The sequence below is a fragment of the Corvus hawaiiensis genome, chromosome 26, assembly GCF_020740725.1.
Source record: "Corvus hawaiiensis isolate bCorHaw1 chromosome 26, bCorHaw1.pri.cur, whole genome shotgun sequence".
In the NCBI taxonomy this organism is placed as follows: domain Eukaryota; kingdom Metazoa; phylum Chordata; class Aves; order Passeriformes; family Corvidae; genus Corvus; species Corvus hawaiiensis.
Window position 1 is genome coordinate 7,814,523 of NC_063238.1, and position 15,888 is coordinate 7,830,410.

A 15,888-nucleotide genomic window follows, 5' to 3' on the forward strand; every position below is an offset into this window, starting at 1 on the left:
GTAGGGAGAGCAGATTCACAGCGCTCTTCAGCAAAACCTCACTTCTTTTCCATCTAATTTGTCTGCATCTTCCTGCCTAAACTAAGCCAGACTAGCTAATCGTGGTGTTGACAAGGACTGATTTGCATGGCATCTGTCTCTTCATGCTTAGTGCAGCTGGCAGTGCTGAACCCAGCTCCAGGGGCCAGGCAGCACAGGTTGCCTTGTTGTGCTCAGGTGCAGAAGGGGCTTGGTGAAACTCTGACCTCCAGAATACTAAACTAGGAGTATGACACTGAACATTTTAGTCCTGAAACAGCAGGAGTTGTCACAACTGTCCCGTGACTCAGGTGCAACGCTACAGGCTTGGGGAAGAGTGGCTGGAAAGCTGCCCTTCAGAAAAACACCTGGGGTTGCTGGTCAACAGCTGGCTGAACACAAGCCAGCTGTGCCCAGGTGGCCAAGAAAGCCAATGGCATCCTGGCCTGTATCAGCAATAGGGTGACCAGCAGGACCAGGGCAGTGATTGTTCCCCTGTACTCGGCACTGGTGAGGCTGCATTCAAACCCTGTGTTCAGCTTTGGGCGCCTCACTACACGAAAGACACTGAGGTGCTGGAGTGAGTCCAGAGAACAGCAAAGAAGCTGGTGAAGGGTCTGGAGCACAAGTCTGATGAGGGAGCTGGGAGTGTTTGGGGGTGTTTAGCTTGGAGAAAAGGAGGCTGAGGAAGGACCTTATTGCTCTCTACAGCTCCCTGAAAGGAGGTTGTAATGAGGTGGGGGTTGGTCTTTTCTCCAGGAAACAAGTGACAGAACAAGAGGCAATGGCCTCAAGTTGCTCCTGGAGAGATTCAGATTGGATATTAGGAAAAATTTATTCACCTGAAAGGGTTGCCAGGCTGTCCTGGTGGTATTTAAAAGATGTGTTACTTAGGGACATGGTTCAGTGTTAGGTTATGAGTTGGACTCGATGACCTTAAAGGCCTTTTCCAACCTAAACAATTCTATCCTTCTATTCTGTGACCAGGTAAGATTGATTGACATACATGGATGCCAGCCTTGGAAACAACCAAGTGTTTACTTACAAAAGCACATGTTCTCTGGATGTTTATTCAACTGCAGTTTATCTACATAAGACGTACAGGAGCTAAGCTTCACTACTCTTTAATCTGATTTAAATCAATCCTCCCAGAAAGCATGGTTTTGAATTTCAGAACAGAATGTTACTTTCAGACTTACCTTTTTCTGTTTTGTCTTGTTCAGTTTCTTTTTCACTTTTCCCTAGAACATTAAAAATATAATTTCATTGAAATAAATTTATGTTAACATTTTATGATAAGAGATACAAGAATATTAATATTTATATTCAAAACATAATTGAGTCTATAGGACTTCATGTTTCATTTTTATTTTTTAAAATAATCACAATTATTTTCTGAACTATATAGTTACCTAAAAGGTCTTTCCCTGCAGATGCTTCAAGTATTACCTTATTGCTTCCATCACAAAACATTTCACAGAATTTCCCCTGTAGATATTTAATATATTTTGTTGATATACGCTTACAAGTGTGCAAGCTATTTTGCAAGAAAGAAAATCTGTTCATTAATTAAAAGCTATTGGGAACACCAGCTTAATACAAACATTAAAATGTGAAAAACAAAATCAATTGGCAACCTAGGCCGCATTTTTAGAAGCGACTTGGGCACTTGGAAGCTTTTGTCTTTCTTCAACTTTTAAAATAATCTAACAGCTATTTTGCAAACATATCACTGCAGAGGTAGATGTTAACTAAGTATTGAGACAGTCTGTAGCAAAGGCAAACTAAATCCTTAGAAAAATCATGTATGCATATTTCATGAAGGTGGTAGATACATAAAGGTCTTTTTCTCCCTGTCCAAGCACTTTTTGATCCTGCCTGACCCTATAACATATAAAGCATCTTGCCTCACAATTTTAACACTGTTACTCTGTTTCTGATTCAATTTTTTTCCCAATAAGCTTCCAATATTTCCTCCTAATAAACTTAGAGAACACTAAACAGTGGGTCTGTTGCTTTTTTAGCTAGCTACTGTCCTCTTTAACATCTACCATTTAATTTTGGGATATTCTTATATACATAAAAACCATTTTATTTAATTTCCAACTAATTTAGACACACCCTGTCAGTACTCAGTCTTCACTGTTTTTTAAACTGACTACTCAAAAGCATTGTAGTGTGAATACAACATTTAAAAATGCTGGAAAACATTGCATTTTTTCATGAAAAAACTGGATTATGCACACACGAAAACAAAATTTTAACACTCTAATTTCACCCTTTACTATAGGCTGAAAACTGCTATTACTGAATGTATGGACACTGTAACTAATTTATATTCAGTACAAGACAGAACGAGCATCAACTTGATTATATGGCAAATTAAATAAATATGGTCACACTGAAAGTCATTCACCTCTTCAATTACATATGAGATCTAGATTGTCAATTAAATTGAAAGAAATGACAAAAGATCTATAGAGTCAATTACACGCTAAGGATAATTATTACTGTAGCAGTATATTAATGAAAGCATTGTGCAGTACTTCCTAAAACCCTGGCTTTCTGCATTTTTTTCCCCATATCACACTATCAGCAAAATGGTTGTATGTCATCCAAAACACTACATTTTAAAAAGAGCAATAATGCAGCCCCAGATGAAATAGTAATTTTACAGTTTTCAAACAAAGCAGTTTATATACCCATATTTCTATTTTTACCACCTCTATTACCATGACACACCATGCTAGTTAGTCACCCATTTTCCCTGTATCCTCTCCTTTATCAGCAACACTTGAGATTCTCACCTGGCCTCTTCTCTCTACTTCATTCTAGCTCACTCCATAACCTGCTTCCACATATCTTGGACATTGATGTTATTTCTGCAACTTCTTTGCCATCACAGGAAGAACAATGTATAACCTCCTCCATCTAAAGCCTGCTCCTCTCTCCCACTTCTTGTCTGGCTTCACATTTCTTTATTCCTGAGACTCATGCAACATAGAACCTACAGCTCTCTATATCTATTTATGCACTAGAATCAGTTCTCCAAACTCTCAGACTTTTTCAGTCAGTATTCTGCTAAATTAGTTGCCATTGACTACACCAAAGCCTCTCCAACGATCTTTAAATACTCCAGGTTCTCCTTCTAGGTAGCTGCTTGTGAAATTCATCACAACTTGATCTTGTTAGCTCTGAAGGTCTAAGGGAAGTGTGTAGTGAAGTAATAATACTTCACTTCAGCATCATATTCAGCACATATTGCTTTGTTCCTTCCACATTGATCCCTAGCATATTTCAATTTAAGGCTTTAATTACACTATTTCTGACGAAGGCTTAAAAATGTGCTCCCTCAAAGACAGGGATATGATGATAAATCTTGAGACTATTTTTTCATCAACTTAAACCAATTGTAGCTCAAGCAAACAAGCAGAAAAATCTTAGCTCTTCAAACCACTCCCATCCTTGACTCAATTTCTTCATTTCCAGCAAAATAAATCAAGATGAAAATCACTGACAAAACAGCTTTAGCTAATCACTATAGGCTAGGACTGTTTTCACTATATAATGAATGCACCAGGGGTTCCCAAGAAGGTTTCTACCGGGAAGAATAAATTTATTTTTCATATTACAATACAATACTAAATGTTTGATGGCATATGAGAATGACCCAAGTCACAGTTAAAAATGTGTTTCAGACCTTGTAGATTTTACATGAATCTCAATCAACACTATAAATGTACAACACAATTTATTTACAGATACATAATTTTTGAAACATGTAAAATCACAAATGATGTTCACTAAAATCATTACATTTTTCAGTATCTTTCCTATATCAAATCTTAACCATCTTCTTTACTTCTTAGAAAGAAGTGCCATGATATGGTACCTTTTCAATTACAGAGAATGTTAGAAAGTCACTTAAATTGCAGTAAATTGTCAATATTAAAATACAGCTTCAGTATTCTACTCTGTGCTTACTGGTATTTCATCCTGTGATTTCCAAAAAAGCATTTGAATCCAAGATTTCATAGATTCACTCACATATAACAAGAGGCTATGTAGCAATGTGAAAATATAAAGAAAAAGGTAATCTCCTGACTTTTTCTTAAACTACTATTCAGCAATACTAGATCATTAAAGCTATGGAGGTGTTTGAAAACTGTAAAGGTCAAGGAAGATTTTTGCTTTCACAGAAGTGCATGGACCTTACTAGATGTCTGATTTAAACTATGGACTGTAACCATAATATTCGGTATGAAAAGTAGGTATATCACTTTCCCCAGGCATTTGTGTTTGTTTGTCGTGGTTTGACACGTTAAAATCTCATCCATTTTAAATTACAAACAGAAATGATGTTTCATGAGAAAAATTCAGGCCAAACTGGTTGCAGAATGTTAATACTCCAAAAGGACAATCACAGCATAATTGCCGAAAACACAGACCTTAGCGTACTGCCCATTTCCTTCACATAACACCAGCCAGAAATAAAATTCATTTATTTTACTTGCTACTTCCTCCTTGTAAATAATACTTTCAAATATATTTTTTAATATTCAAATTCACAATTTAAAAATCAATATTAATTAGTGGCTGAGTCAAATATTTATCCCTATAGTTAATATCTACCACATTTGGGAATAAATAATGACACTAGAAAGACAAAGATATTCTTCTGTGTTTTATTGCAGCCAAACATTAAAATGGATTAAATATACATACTTTTAATAGTCCACTTGACCTTGCTCAGCTTGGCATATTTTTGTAAACATGAAGCACGTAAAATCACATACCCAGTTACAAAATACTTAAAATACAATCACAGCATAATATACTCTCACAGTCCCATAATTCTACAAATTGGCTGCCACTGTTATATAAAAAGTCCTCCATTCACCATCCTAAAATAATTTCCAAGATTCCTCACAAAATATGGCTTTGTAAAAATTATTGCTCTGCAATTCACAATCACAGGTAATTTTACTAGAATATCCCATCCCAAAACACATCACAGTCTAAGAGTATTATTGCTTTCCTGAAAAGTCCAAAGAAATCACTTCGGGACATCTGTATTTCTTGATCACAGGTAACACTCACAAGGAGTCTTACTGACATCCCAAACCCAAAAAAAGGGCAAGCATATATGATGCCCCTTTCACTACAAATGTAAGCATTTAAAACCCTGACTTCAAAACAGTGTTACAGAAATTGAAAGTCTCCCTGTAAACCAAAAGGCAACCAACTGTTAGGGTTACCATACTGATTTTTCTTTTTATAAATTTATCTTACTTTATTTCTCCTAAGCTCCTGTAACAGGCTTGGCAACTTCCTAAAATCACAGCAATTATTCCTGAGCCAAAAAGGAACACATGCAAAATATCAAAGAATAAAATATGTCTTCATAATTGTGGAACAGCAGCACAGAACAGGTAAAAAGCACACCTGTTATATTAAAATTCTAAATCACCCACAGTACCTGAATTTCAGATGTACCATTTTTAAGAGCATTCAAAACTGTAGGTCTTAAGTTCTGACATCATATCTTTCTTAAGGTTGAATTTCCAAAACTTTTTTTTTTTAAATAAAATTTGCAAATCAAGTGTTTATGCAAAATGGACTTTTAAAATAATTTACTGAACATAAAGCCTATTAAAGCCAGCTTTGAGATCATTATACTGGTAGGCAAAGCAAAATGGAATAATTTTACTAAATTCAACCTGATTCCAGCAAATCAGTCTTGTTGCAATCTCCACTGACTCCCTGCCAGGCTAGCATCTAGTCTCTAGACATTTTTCCTTGAAAAATCAAATGGGCATAAATAAAAAGTGCTAATTCATACATAAAGGGTTTTTGAAAACTGTAATTTTGTAATCTGGCTTTTTACTAGTATTAAACACACATTTCATATCTTGTTAGGGTATTTTAAAATCACCTGAAATTCATGTAGTTAACTGTTGACATAACATCAGTGCAAAGAGATAGAAGTCAAACTTCACAGCATAGTGTGTGCCTGATTAGTGTTTTTTTAATAAAATGCAATTAGGCTGTATGCTATATCAGCAGTTACGAAATATTTAAAAATTCATAACATCATATGTTTCATTTGACCAAACTGCTCTGTACATACTGTATGAATCCACAACAAAAGATATATATTAAAATCTGAAAAAAATGTACTTGCTGCTACGTTACAAATAGAATATTAACAATTGCTTAAACAGTACATGAAATGCAGCTCTAAGTTGTAACTGTCACAAACACAGAAGAAAAATAATGAATTCACTAAACTTGACCAAGGGAAAAAAAAAATCAGACAGGAATGTAAACTAAACATCCAAGTGTTAAAAATGCTTACTAAAATGACAGTTGGCTAAAACCCATTTACAACATCTTAGTGTTCATTCCCCAAACCCTGAACTGCTTGGTAATTACATCATAAGGTCTATTACAACCATCTGCTCCCCTTTTGTAGCGTATGGTTAGGACTGGTCCTCCTGATGTAGGGACTTTTCTTTTGAAGCTTTAAGTATCTGAAAAAATAAGGGGAAATCTATATTAAAGGACCAACCAAAACACAACTTCCTCTAAAACAACAACAAAAAAAGCTTAAATGCTAAAAAATGCAACTTTGTATCAGACTAGTTAATATGAAAAACCTATAATTACTAAGAGCTACCTTAATGAATATATACAAAGTTGCTGTATAAGGTGGGAAACAAACTTTTAAATATTTTTCTAGGCAGTAAATTTTTTATTACCATATGGCACTTCATTTATCTTGTAAAGGATATCTAGGCCATGCCACAATTCCTTTTAAAGATTTAGATTTTGGTTTTAGTTTGTTTTTTTGTGTTGGTTTGATTTTGGGTTTTATTTGTTAAAATCAAAGACAACCGGAAAAGAGGAGCCAGGGAATGAGGAAGGGCCGAAGTGCTAAAGTGGAAACTTCTCCACACATAAGGCATTTCAGCAGCTGGTAAAATAAATGTAGGGTTATAAAAACGTCAAGGATACAAGGTGAAGGGGAGGAGTGGAACAGCTCGTAGATATTTTAAATCTAAACACGTACAAGAGGGATCAAAATCCAAATACAGAGAGTAATGGTATCCCCTAAACCTGCAATGTCTCCCTTAAAATATGTGTCCAACAAGTACCACTCTATCACAACCACTGCAATTTATGTGCCAATGTAAAGCAGGATTAGCCAGAAAACCTGTATCAGTAATATTTCAAGCTAGTTTATCATACCACCCAAGTCCATTAGTTTATAAAAATGTAGATTATAACTGCAGCTAAAGAAGCCTACATCTGGAAAAGAACACTGGCAATAATTCCAGAAGTAAACTCAGAGAACTGGAAAACAGTACTTACAGATACCTAAAGATGTACTTGACTAGTATGACCTTTTTGTGATGTGACCTGAAGTCAGCAAGAAACTTTTGACTTGCACTCCAGCATATTCAAATCCCACACCCAGTCTCTTCCCTGGTGATGTGAGAATGTTCCTCACAGCTAAATTCAACCTCTGAGCTATCTCCCATTTTCTTTCCAAAAAACCAAACAACTGCTCCAAACCTGATAAAAACTGGTGCACCATGCTTCAAATGCAGTTGCACGAATTTAAACTACTGAAGAATAAGGAATGTATAGTGACATTTCTGAATTTATTTTACACTGCCTGAAGTTATGTTTATTACTGCTTAAAGAACAGGAAATATTAGCTTTGAACAACTGATGAAATTAAATCAAATAAACAAAAAAGATAGACTTCTGACAACAAAATCCCGCATACTGAATCCTCTATCACAAAGAAGATACTAAAACAGAAAAACCTGGTAAACATGAATGTCATAATCTCAGAGGAAAATTTGAGAGTAATCTTGCTTTCAAACTGAAATATTCACATCCAAAAAAGACAAGCAAATATACTTAAGAGCAGGAAGAACCAATAATTTAATGAAAATTTTATTCGTTGCCAGTAGTTTATGTCCTATGTTTCTTTTGTCAGTTTCCCATGATGCTACTTGAATTTTACTTTATGTGCTGAAGCAATAGAATTATTAGAAAAAGTTAGAAATACTGGTTCTTCTGCCTTTCGAGTGGTTCCCACACAACTACACAAATTATAAGGATTCTTAAGTTAGTGCAGGCTCAGATTTTGTGCTGATCAATTTTTTTTCATTTTCTAGTTCCTAAACAAAGGATCATGTACATTGTACTACCTCTAATAATTACTTACATCTTTAATAACTGTCTTTAAAACACATTTTGATTGATTCACTCACTTTTTCCCTGTGAAGGCTCCTGACAAAATAATTAATTTCTTCTAGTGCTGCTGCTACTATGTGGTTCTAAAAGATATGCCAGGATAGACATCAAGATACTCTTGAGATTTCAGTGGTGTGTTACACTAATTTTGAAAACAACCACAGGTAAGAAAAAAAAATCTAAAAGATTTATTCAGAAATACATACCATTTCAAAGTAGAACAAGCTCTTTCTCATTCTAACAGTGTTTGAAAATGGCAAGGAGTCTCTTAGCATCACAATACAACAAAAGGAGAGTGGATAACTAGGTTCAATTCCACCATCTTATTTGCAAATACATCTGCAATTAAAGGAGTGATCATTCCCATCTACTCAGCACTGGTGAGGCTGTATCTCGAATTCTGTGTTCGGATTTGGGCCCCCCACTGCAAGAAGGACACTGAGGTGCTGAAGCATGTCCAGGCAAGGACAGAGCTGGTGGAGGGTCTGGACCACAAGTCTCATAAGGAGCAGCTGAGGGAGCTGGGGTTGTTCAGTCTGGAGTAAAGGAGGCTCAGGAGGAACCTTATCGCTCTCCATAAATATCTGAAATGAGGTTGTAGCCAGGTGACAGTCAGTCTCTTCTGCCAAGTAGCAAGAGATAGTTCAAGGAAGCAGCCTTGAGTTGCACCAGGGGAGGTTTAGATTGGGTGTGAGGAAGAATTTCTTCCCCAAATGGGTGGTCAAGCAATGGAACGGGCTGCCCAAGGAAGAGGTGGAGTTCCCACCCTGGAGGTATTTAAAGGATGTGCAGATGTGACATTTGGGGACATGGTTTAATGGTGGACTTGGCAGTGTTAGGTCTATAGCCAGACTTGACTTTAGGGTCTTTTCCAACCTAAATGATGCTATGATTCAAAATGGCATATTTCAAAATCCACCACTACTATATAAAACACCTAAGATTTTTTTTTTTTGCGAAGGTAGGAAAATTAATTTACTGCTGCAAGACTGAGCCATAAATTACAACACAAAAACTGATAGAAATATGGTCCAAACCCCCAATATTTCAATTTGGCACTTCTATTCTGAATTTAATTTTAAAATAGTATGTGTAAGTCAAGAAATCATTTCAGTATCCTCAACTGACACTGTGTGGTAGAATTATCTACTGTTGAAATTTTGTAATAGTTCTGTCTGTCCCTTTTTGTTATTTTAACTTTAAACAGCAGTCTTTTCTGAGAGCAAACATCTTTTCCTCTTCTCCAGTTCCTCCAACTTAATGCACAACAAGCAGAGTGAAGACTACCTTTGCTGAACTTCTTGCCCATGCTGTCAAAGATAAGTACTGTTTGTTCCTATACTGATCATAAGCTTTGGTTAAGAATACTTCATACCCATCATGAAACAAAACACTTTCAGCTAATGCATCTATTAATTAACAGCTATGGGTTGAAATATTTCAACACACCATGTGGCTGTTGTGATAAACAGGTTGGAAAGACCTTGTAGACAACACAGTTATGCACCAATGTGAGCGCATTTCAAACCACCTCAGCTCTGGTTCAGCATACAAATTCAAACATGAACTAAAACAATCTGTCCTGGACAACCACAAAAGGCCTCCTGTGTTTTTTTCACTTCTCTGGCTACTTTTGGCATGACTAAGAACCAAACACAAATACTGCAAGGAAAAAAAAAACCACCAACCCAGAACTCTCTGGGTACCACATCTTGTAAGACCTGCATAGTACAAAGATTAACTAACCAGAAAGGTGGTCAGGCTAATCAGCACAGAACAAAAATACAGATGTTAAAGGTCTTGGATTGCCATTTCTCTGATGCCCTGAGGTGTAACTGTTTCACCCAACACAACTAGTTTGCTACAACTAACAAATCAGCAAACTGTAATAGTTAACTCCAAGAAATGTAACAATATGCAGTCCTTGAATTTAGAAGCCACTTAACTACTCTAAAATGGTTTTGGTAAAAGCTATGTCTACTACTGTCAGGCAACAGATGGAAGAACTGGAAGTGCTCTTGTTCTTAAAAAGTTATGCCAAGAAAAATGTGATGGCATGACAAAACAGTCCCTGTTTCCAGATCAGTGCCTAAAGAATGTGCCACAGTCAGACTCCAATAGATCCAACTGACACACAGAGAAGTAACACTATCATCGTCCACAATACTTGCTCTGGAGAGGAAGCATACACATATCGAGACCTGAAATTGTGGTGTTTCCCTTTCAAAAGTATTCCACTCTATCTGAAATCATTAAAAATTAAGTTTTAAATTAAAACTACTCAGTTTATTTGGAATGCTTTCATACAACCCAGTAACTACCATTGGAATTTATCAAGTACAACAGTAAAATTATTGCTTCTAAACCAACTAAAGCAACTTTGACAATAATGGTATCCTTTCATGCCTCTCCACAAAGTAACTTGATTACTAATTTCCATGTAGCTACAGCTTCATTTTTTTAGGAAAAAAAACCAGGCACCCAAGATTGACTTACCCACTTGAACATCATTTGAATAATCTTCAGCTTTAGCAGGTTTTTCTGTAAATAAAAAACGTAAAAATAATTCAAACTGGACTGATCCCTAAATATTTACAAAAAGCCTCTTTTTTTTTCACTTATACTCCAAGTAGTGACCTATCAAGACTGCTCTGTAATACTACTTTTGCAGAAGTGGGATGCAAACTTCTTCCTCAGTTGAATTTTTCCAAGGGGAAGACTCATACTTAAGTAGGCCAGTGAGCATATTGTAGGATTGCGCAATTTCAAAAATGATACTTCAAAGTTCTGAAACTATATTATCCAAAGCACACATATTCCACAGTTTCACATGCTACTACAGTATGGGCGTAGAAAACATCCATATATACCTATTATGTTCCCAGCTGTAACTGTGAAATACTTGACTTCAAAATTCAATTACTTTTATTTCCATATGTATGTTTAAATTAGACATGTCACACATCACTTAGTGCTATTACTGCTAATAGACTGAAGGCTGCACACAGTCCCTGCTCATGCTTGGAGGGAGTCAGGCTCACCAGAAAAAACCTCCCAATAGCCAGGATGCTGGCTGTAGATAATAGGAAGAATTGAAGAGAGGGAAATACATTCTCTGATTTGGGAAGCCCATAAACAAAGAGCTCAAAGCTGGGTGGGACATTCCACTTTAGTCCTTACATATACCCTCTTCTCTGAGTACGCACTCCTGACCGGCTGGTGGAAAACAGAGCATGGAAAAGAAATTTTTAGTTCCATCATATGGCCAAATATAGTAATTTTTATCAATATAAGTTTTTCTGAACTGGGAGCACTCTCCCAGTGCTCCCAGTTCAAGAAACTTCTAAAACTGAAGAGTGCTTTCTAAGCCATTGAATATTGTCATTAAAAATCCCAAGATGCTAGATTCCAAAAACACAGATGTGTTTGTTCTCAAAAGAAAACAGCTGCAGAAAAAGTTATGAATGCATTTTTATTGCAGCATAGAATTGTATTCCATAATATTTAACATTCTCGATTATTATTTTTTTTAAGTAGCAAAAGCATGGAAAACACAATATACAAACCTGATTCCTCTGGTTCAATGGCCATATCATCTTCTGTTCGCTTACTTTCTACTCCTAGACAGAAAATGAGTGTTGAAAGTTATTCACATTACATCCACAATTTTGTTTTTATTTCCCAGCAGCCACACAATCGAATTAGTATCAAACAAAAAGGAAGGCTTAAATTATAAACTAACCAATTTGGTTAACTGAAGAGTAGGAAATAGGGTACTGAATGCATTTCACATCCAAAAGTTTAGCTACTAGAAGTAGGACTTCTGTTGCACACACCAGAAGGATTTTACAATCGTTGTTTGAGTGAAACAATGTATGTTACCCCTTTTAATTATACAAGAATGCATTTTTCAAATAGAAAATCAAAATAAATATAGCATCAAATCCTACACACAGTGCTCAGGCTAAACTGCTTAGATCACTTTGCTGACTCAATCAACATCATGTTTGAGAAAAACTGCTTTAACAAGATTTTTAACTTCTTAGAGCGTATCTTTAAATTACATTTCACACAGTACTCATTTAAAATTCCTCAAGAACAATACAGCAAACAAAAATTTACAATGTAATCTTTCTGAGCAGCAATGTGGGAAATTACCACAGAGCTCCAGTTTGAGCAACAGAATAAGTACTTCTTACGAATGTCATGAGGTTCAAAAAGGCCAAGTACAAGGTCCTGCACCAGGGTCAGGGCAACCTCCAGTATCAATAAACATTGGGGGAAGAAGGGATTGAGAGCACCCCTGTGGAGAATGACTTGGGTATTCTGGTGGATAAAACACTGGACATGAGCCAAAAGTGTGCACCCCCAGCCCAGAAGGCCAACTGCATCCATGGCTGCATCTAAAGAGGTGTCTCTCATGACACCCCCTGTGGAGTGCTGCATCCAGCTCTGGAGTTTTTAGTAGAGGACAGGCATGGACCTGTTAGAACAGGTTCAGATGAGGTCCATGAAGATGATCAGAGGGCTGGAGCAATTCTCCTAGGAAGGCAGGCTGAGAGACTTGGGCTTGTTCAGCCTGGAGAAGAGAAGACTCCAGCGAGACCTTATTGCAGCCTTTCAATAAGGGATCTTGTAAGAAAGGCAGAAATTTTTTACTGATGCCTGTAGCATTGGATTTTAAAGTGAAAGACAGTAGATAGAGATTGGACATAAGAAGCAAAATTTTTATGATGAGTGTAGTAAGACACTGGAACAGGTGCCCAGAGCAGTAGTGGATGCCCCATCCCTGGAAGTGTTTAAAGTCAGGCTGCACAGAGCTTTGAGCAAGTTGACTAAAGAAAGATGTCCCTGGACATGGCAGAGGGATTGAACCAGATGATCTTTAAATATCCCTTCCAACCCAAAGTGTTCCACGATTCTATACTCTGCTGTGTTTTTCATTTGTTTGTTTTTTAATTATATTAACCAATATAAATGGAAGAAAAAAAGTTTTTATAAACTATAAAATTTCATACCTGAGAGGTCTTTAGCAATATCAAAATCCTCATTAATTTCCTCTATAAGTGTAAAAAGGAAAAAGTGTATAATCAGCTTGCTATTTTTTTAAACATCTAATTTTCAAATGTATACATTTCATCAAAACACTAAGATCACAATTACAAAATATATGCCTGGCCCTGTGGCTTCATTCACCTCCTTTGGAAGGTCCTCAACAGCTAAGAAAACATTCAATTCAGAGCAATAATGAAATCAAGCCCTCAAGTGATGGAACTTACATACTACACAAAAGAACATGTAGCTAGCACATAGACATGTTTACCTGCTATTAACAAACAGATACTTTGATGACTTCCAGGGGAAAAAAATACATCTTAAATACTGTTTCCTGTTTCACTAAATAACTGTTCTATTCATCAGCTAGTTATTTCAAAATTGTACCTTTTCAACAATTGTTGTTTGGACTATGACACAGTAACTGAAATTTTAAAACCTCTCCTTACTCTTTCTAAATACATTCAAGTACTCCCACTTTCATCTTTTACAGCATCAACTCCATCCACTAGACATAGTGAAAACCAACCAAAAAACCTGCAAACCTATAAACTTTAAAAGTTTTTATTTGGATAAACATGCAATTCATTTGTGAGTCCTAACTTCCTTCTTGAAGGACAACAAAGAAATTCTACAATTTGAATTACGGATTCTACAGAAAAAATAAGTTCTTTTTGTTTTCTCTTAATATGGCACCTTTTAATTCATTTTGCTGTCCTCTTAAGATTATGATAACAAAGGTGACAAAACAGACACAATTTATTTACAGTAGAGAACTTCTTGACTTCCTTCTAAACTAAATGACTGTGGGTTTTTTCAGTCGGTTGTCTGAGATGACTCTCAAAATAGCTGGCACTTCAAGACAACAAAGCGTATGGAATACTGCAGTGAGAATACTGCAGACAAATAATTTGTAATTGCTTCTACTAATGAGACATGCACCAGCAAGAAGTCTGCATCAAAGCAGAGCTAGTACTGACAGCCTGTACATTTTGAATGACCTTACACACTGGTTGCAAGATTATGAGCAAGGCTCATCGCAAGAAGTAGGCTGAGTGTCTGTGATTACTGTGGTCCAGCTGTCCATTAAAAGCCTCAGATACCCCACTTTGTGTCACTTGAGACCTTAAAGATGAATCCTCAAGGACGGCATATTAAAACAAAGTTTCTAAGTTCGAAGTTAAAAATCTAAGTTTAGAACAATACAGACTGTAATGAACCTTTGCCATAACTGACAATGTCTTGACTGAAGGTCACACAGATTATGTACTTCAATATATATAAACGGCAAGATTAAGTTTACAATTTTTATGCTAATTTGCCTAAAATATTTATATAGGTATATAGGTGTATATCTGTATCTTGAGTCTCAGTTTGCTTTTCATGTTTGGGTTCTGAAAGGAAAGAAAAAAATACAGTAGCTGATATGCACAAAGTATCCTAAAAATTCGGTTGTTAAACATCCAGTTCCTTTCATTAATGATAAATGCAAACTCCTTAAAAAACCTTCCCTAGTTTGGGGGCCTGAATAGATATATGAGCTCTTTCAGAAGCTTGTACTAGAGATTCTACATTAAAAAAAATACTGTATGTGTACATATTGCTGAAATTTCAAGACTTTCTACCACACAGATGAAATGTTGAAAATAATTACAAAAATAACTCCATCATTCTGCACAGTTGTTACGATTCTCCCACATTCTTAATCTTTGCATACAGTCCATCTAATTTTTGTAATTCCAAAGAAGAAATAGGTTAAGAATATTCAATATTTAATTTTAAATAATGTCTGAAAATAGACAAAATGCTATCCATTGTCTGAATTTTCAATATACACTTATTGAAAACTTTAGAACTAAACAAGTTCAAAGTTCATTCAGTGTTTTGGATAATTTCATTATCTAACAGGTACTAATCCTCATCTTAAAAAGGTTATTTACATAACATTTGTAAAAAACCAAACAACCCTCCCACCTTAATACTATTGTTGTATCTTACATGGTTCTAATGGTCACATGGCTCTCCCTACGCACCTTAGAAAGATCTTACAGAATATCCTTAAAAAAACATCAAGAACTCTTTATTTCTAATGAAAATCTCAAACTTGCTTTCTTTCTCTACTTTCCTGGTGATGAACTGTAGGAAATTCTTCATAAAACTACTGAAAGTTATGTACAGTAACTGAGTTCTTGTATTCCAAGTTCTACGATCAATCCATTTACACACTCCACTGTGGGCACTTATTTCAACTAAAGAATTTTTAGCTTTAGCAATAACCTCAGTGGTGCAATTACAGCAATCCTATTAGAGCAGCTCCTGATCTGAATTAAGAACCAAGCCACACAAAGCAAGAGTCACAAAAGAAACTGGACTGCTCTGGCCAACAATCACCTTGCACTGCCTTCAGCTTTGAGAACTCTAGAAAGCACCAGGATTGGGAAAAATATTTCACCAGAGGGTCCTGCCAGAAGAGGGGAAACAAATGCAATACAGATGGGGAAGATACAATGACCCAAAGCTTATACTTCTGTTGATTTCACAGAC

General features: G+C 36.0%; 1 protein-coding gene across 8 annotated transcripts in view; it reads right to left on the reverse strand.

The window, feature by feature from the left end:
- The window catches only part of ASPH (aspartate beta-hydroxylase), a 114,780-nt gene that overhangs the window by 50,023 nt on the left and 48,869 nt on the right, over positions 1-15,888 (reverse strand). For 6 of the 8 annotated variants that reach the window (XM_048286273.1, XM_048286275.1, XM_048286272.1 and 3 more), the window contains 5 exons: positions 14,700-14,738; positions 13,308-13,349; positions 11,856-11,909; positions 10,786-10,830; positions 1,218-1,259 (listed from right to left, as the gene is read on the reverse strand). In XM_048286273.1, coding sequence (XP_048142230.1) covers positions 1,218-1,259; positions 10,786-10,830; positions 11,856-11,909; positions 13,308-13,349; positions 14,700-14,738 — 222 coding nt within the window. The remainder of the gene's footprint in view (positions 1-1,217; positions 1,260-10,785; positions 10,831-11,855; positions 11,910-13,307; positions 13,350-14,699; positions 14,739-15,888) is intronic. The other 2 variants (XM_048286278.1, XM_048286276.1) reach the window with 1 other exon arrangement.